This window comes from Tupaia chinensis, unplaced genomic scaffold (genome assembly GCF_000334495.1).
Source record: "Tupaia chinensis unplaced genomic scaffold, TupChi_1.0 Scaffold000451_2, whole genome shotgun sequence".
NCBI lineage: Eukaryota > Metazoa > Chordata > Mammalia > Scandentia > Tupaiidae > Tupaia > Tupaia belangeri.
Window position 1 is genome coordinate 2,233,727 of NW_006159958.1, and position 4,704 is coordinate 2,238,430.

Consider the following 4,704-nt stretch of genomic DNA (forward strand, 5'->3'; position numbering starts at 1 on the left):
GCATTCCTGGTGCCTGCCCATCAAGGGCCAGCAAATGCATCAGACTAAAGCCCACCAGTGTCCAAACCCCTCCCCAAGGGTCTCTCCCGCCTCCTCTCCATCTCCCCGTCAGGGCAGGCCCTGTGCAGTCTGGCTGGGCCATGCCTTCCGTCTCAGACAAGAGGCTCCTCCAGATGGGCACCTGTGGGCTCAGGTCCTGGACTGGGGGCACCCGGCGACCATGCTGACCCCATGTCCTGTGCCTTCCCCACACAGGCTGCAGCAAGATGTGGGACAACCTCACCTGCTGGCCGGCCACCCCTCGGGGTCAAGTGGTTGTCGTGGCCTGTCCCCCCATCTTCAAGCTCTTTGCCCCCATTCAAGGTAAGAGCCCTGCGTTGACGGGAGGAGGGCTGTGCTGGAGTGGGAGTCACCTCTCGAGAAGGTGGGAAGGCGGAGGCAAGAGATCAAAGGACTGAGCAGTCCAGGAGGGCTGTCTGGCAGAGGAGGCAATGGCTCTGGGTCTCTGAAGGACTCATAGGATTTGATTAGCTCTTCACATAAAGATAAGCAGCGGGAAGGGCTCACTAAATATTTGCTCAACAATCGATCATTGATTGACTGACAGCACTTGATTGAATTACGGCGTTCACATTTCTGTGTCTTGGCTGGTCATGATGGAGACTGTCGCCGCCTTTTGACCTTTCGAGCTCCGTGAAATGGCCGCACAGCTTTGCTTACACGGCTTGTAGCATTTGTTCCAAAAAGGGGTGTTCACCTATGGAGTAGAAAAGGGGGTGCCGCTTTAGGAAGCAGGCGTTCTTCCTCGACCGTTGCTAAGTTATTGAAGAGGCTGGCCGCGTGTATTCAGGGAGTGAAGTGCCTGTCTTCTATCCCACGCTGGGCTGGACACACGGGGAGAAGCAAGGGGAGGCGGCCACCCGCCTGCCCTCGGCCCACATCTAGTTGCAGAGACTCTTGGCAAGTGAGACAAACCAGCGTATCATAAACCACCAAACGTCCCAGGAAAGAGAATGGAGCTAAGGCAGGTGTGCGCGAACAGCCTCTCTGAGGAGGTGACTAGAAGATAAGAAGGATTGGGGCCAGCTAGTGGCACGGTGAGTAGGGCAGCTGGATCCCACACGGTTGACCACATGGTTCAAGTCCTGGACCTGGTAGTTTGAGAAACAGCCCTAGTGTGTGCGTGTGTGCCTGCCCAAAACCCTAAGAGGAGAGTGGAGAAGGGATTGTGGTGTGGCCACCTCCCTGGGGGGAGCTTGCTTGCTTGCTTTCTCTCTTTCTCACACATGCACTCTACAGCAAAACAAAACACAACAAAAACAGAAAACAAGGTAAGGAAGGAGCTACCTGGCAAAGGCTCTGTGTCCGGGAATGAGAGAAGTGAAATCCCGTAGATTAAGCCATCAGGGAACCCAGTGAAGCCTGGCCTGGTTGGAGCAGAGAGAGCCCCGGGAGGGAGGAAAGGAGAGGTGGTGGAGGCCTGAGGACTAGGTGAAAACGAGGGTTTTCTTTCCTAACTCCGGTGAGAAGCCATGGGGAAGTTTTAAGCAGGAAACTGATCCAGTCTAATTTGGGTTTTTAAGAGATAATGCTGGTTTCTGCAAGAAGGAGGATTCTGGAAGTTCAAATGGAAACAATCCTGGCGGGTAAGGGGAGCACAGGGGAAGAGGTGACTGGGGTTCAGGCAGCGAGCAGCGGAGGGGAGAGCTGGGCGTGGTGTACGGGAAGGGTATAGAGTAAGGTAGGGGAGGATGGAATCAAGCACACCCCTTCCTTGGTCTAGGTTTAATGAGCTGAGAGGAAAGGGCTGGTCTGAGAAAAGGAGGATCAAAGGAGAAGCAGGAGGAGTGGTCCGTAGCCTAGAGTCAAGGGAATCACACATGGCCGACCTCGGTTCAAATCCCAGCCCCAGCCGGTTGAAAAACATCCAGGTGGGGGACCAGCAGTTGGTGTAATGGCTATGTCGCTGGACTCCCATGTAGTCGACCGCCCGGTGGCTTCAACTCACGCTGGGCGCGTGTGCATATGTGTCCAAGATCCCAAGAGAAGAATGGAGGAGAAGAGACCATCCCCCCTGGGGGGTGATTTCTCGCTTTCTGTCTCTCTGTCTCTCTCTGTCTTTCTGGCGAGTGCACGTGCCCTATAGCAAAAACCTCTCCAGAATAAATAAAGAAATGACATCCAGGTGTGTGCGTGCCCCAGATCCTGACAGGGTGGAGAAACAGACGAGAAGGGATGGCAGTGTGACCACACCACATTACAGGGGCCTTTTCTCTCTCTCTCTCTGTTTCTCTCTCTGCTGAGCACACACACCCTCTGACAATCGATTTATCTATCAGTTAAAAGGAAGAGCAGGGCTGGGTGGGAAGGACTCAGGGTAAGCAGAGGACCCTTGGGCATCACTCACTCCAGGTAGCCTTTCTTTCTCTGGATCCGGGTTTCCTGTTTGTAAAGTAGGGGGACCAGCAGTTAGCGTAGTGGCTATGTCGCTGGACTCCCATGTAGTCGACCGCGGTTCGAGTCCCAGACCCAGTGGCTTAAACTCACGCTGAACACGTGTGCTTGCATGCCCAAGATCCTGAGAGGAGAATGGAGGAGAAGGGATTGCGGCATGGCCATCCCCCCTGGGGGGTGATTTCTCGCTTTCTGTCTCTCTGTCTCTCTCTGTCTGGTGAGCAAATGCGCCCTATGGCAAAAAATAAATAAATAAATAAACTCTCAAAGAAAAAAAAAGAAAAGTAAAGTGGGGATGGGGGACTAACAGGTGGTGCGGTGGTTAAGGGTGCTGGACTCCCACATGGCCAACCACAGTTTGAGTCCTGGACCTGGTGGCTTGCCTTCTCTCTACCCCCTGCCTCTTTCTCTCTCACTCTGTCCCTCTCTGGTCAAGTTAAATAAATAATTGAATAAATAAAGTTAAATAAAATAATAAAATTTTTTAAAAAGTGGAGACAGGAGGTGGATCACATGATCTCTTTGAAGTGGGTGATTTTGCTCAAATGCTTCGTATGGTAAAGGAGAGACCCCAGAGCCCTCATGCGGAGACTGGGGGCAGTCAGGCATGCCATAGGAGACCAGCCTGGGCAGGCAGGAGGCGAACTCCTCCAGCAAGTTTCAAAGTACAACCCCTCAGCAGGGCCCGGCAACCATCCTTCCTCAGCCCCCAAAGTGCCTGCTGATGGCACCCCTCCCAACGCTCCCCTGCCCTTGCTGGAATGTGTCCGAGAGGCTGGACTCCAGCCCACCATCTGGCTGACCCCAAGGCTGCGTCCTCATCGGGGCCCACAGGAGCTTTGTGCAGATGAGGAAAAGGCAGCCCTTCCTCCGAAGGCGTCGGCCTCTTGCCGAGCTACCCAGTGGCACGCGGAGTGAAGCGAAGTGGATTTTAGCCCCCGTCGTTGTCCACGAACCCGTACACGGTGCCAAGTCTGTAAGAATGATCCTCAAGAAAAGGAAACTGGTTAGGGGCTGAAAACACAGAGCACCGAGGACGTTTTCCAGGCAACTAGATGACAGTGCGAGCAGCTGACCTCAATCTCTAGAGGAAGTGGACCAGCAGAGGGCATGGAGGTGAAGGTGCTGGATCCCATATGGCCGACTGCAGTTCAAGTCCCAGACCTGGCAACTTGAAAATTACGCTGTGTGTGTGTGTGTGTGTGTGTGTGTGTGTGTGTGTGCCCAAAATCCAGAGAGGAGAATGGAGGAAGAGAAGGGATTACAGAGTGACCATCCCCTCGAGGGGTGATTTTTCATTTACCCTCTCTGTCTCTCTCTGGAGAGCACACACACCTTACAGCAAAAACTTTTTTTTTTTTTGAAAATGTTTTTGCTATAGGGCGCATGCACTCGCCAGAAAGACAGAGAGAGACAGAGAGACAGAAAGCGAGAAATCACCCCCCAGGGGGGATGGTCACACGGCAATCCCTTCTCCTCCATTCTCCTCTCGGGCTCTTGGGCACGCACACACATGCGCCCGGCGTGAGTTTAAGCCACTGGGTCCAGGACTCGAACTGCAGTCGACTACATGGGAGTCCAGCGACATAGCCATGATACCGGTCCTGCAAAAAATCTTTTAAAAAAGAAAGAAAGAAAAAGAAAAGAAAAAGAGGAAAAAGAAAGAAGAGAACAAATTCTAGAAGCACCGGAAAAGGAGTGTGATGGAGAGTCAGAAAGACGTCATCTTCCCAGGCTGGATAAAATACCCAGAGGAGGGGGTTGGTGGGCAAGGGACTGCTCATCAAGGTCCAAAATATCTGTGGGAGCCTATTTATTAATAAACTGTGATCTGACCATCCTTCATCTGTGGTGTTTTTACCTTCAAATGTTTAAAGAGACTTTTTAAAATGATTGCTAGAGAGCACGTGTGCTCTCCAGAGAGACAAAGAGAGAGAGGGAGAGAGCGCCCCTCCACAATGGAGCGTGGTCACACCACAATCCCTCTCCTCCATCTGTCCCTCCCCTTAGTACTTAGGGCACACACACGCACACATACACACACACACACACACACACACACACACACACACAGCATGCCACCAGGGCTGGGATTAATCAGGTGGGATCCAGCTCCCTTAAGCACCAGGCCACAGAGTCAGCCCAAGACATTTTTTTTTTTTTTTGGAGAAGTTTTTGCCATAGGGCACGTGCACTCCCAGACAGACAGAGAGACAGAGAGACAGAAAGCGAGAAATCACCCCCCAGGGG

General features: G+C 52.7%; 1 protein-coding gene across 2 annotated transcripts in view; it reads left to right on the forward strand.

Annotated features, from left to right (window-relative positions):
* The window catches only part of VIPR1 (vasoactive intestinal peptide receptor 1), a 42,073-nt gene that overhangs the window by 24,830 nt on the left and 12,539 nt on the right, over positions 1-4,704 (forward strand). For both annotated transcript variants that reach the window (XM_006155396.3, XM_006155397.3), the window contains exon 2: positions 256-363. In XM_006155396.3, the coding sequence (XP_006155458.1) occupies positions 256-363 (108 nt within the window). The remainder of the gene's footprint in view (positions 1-255; positions 364-4,704) is intronic.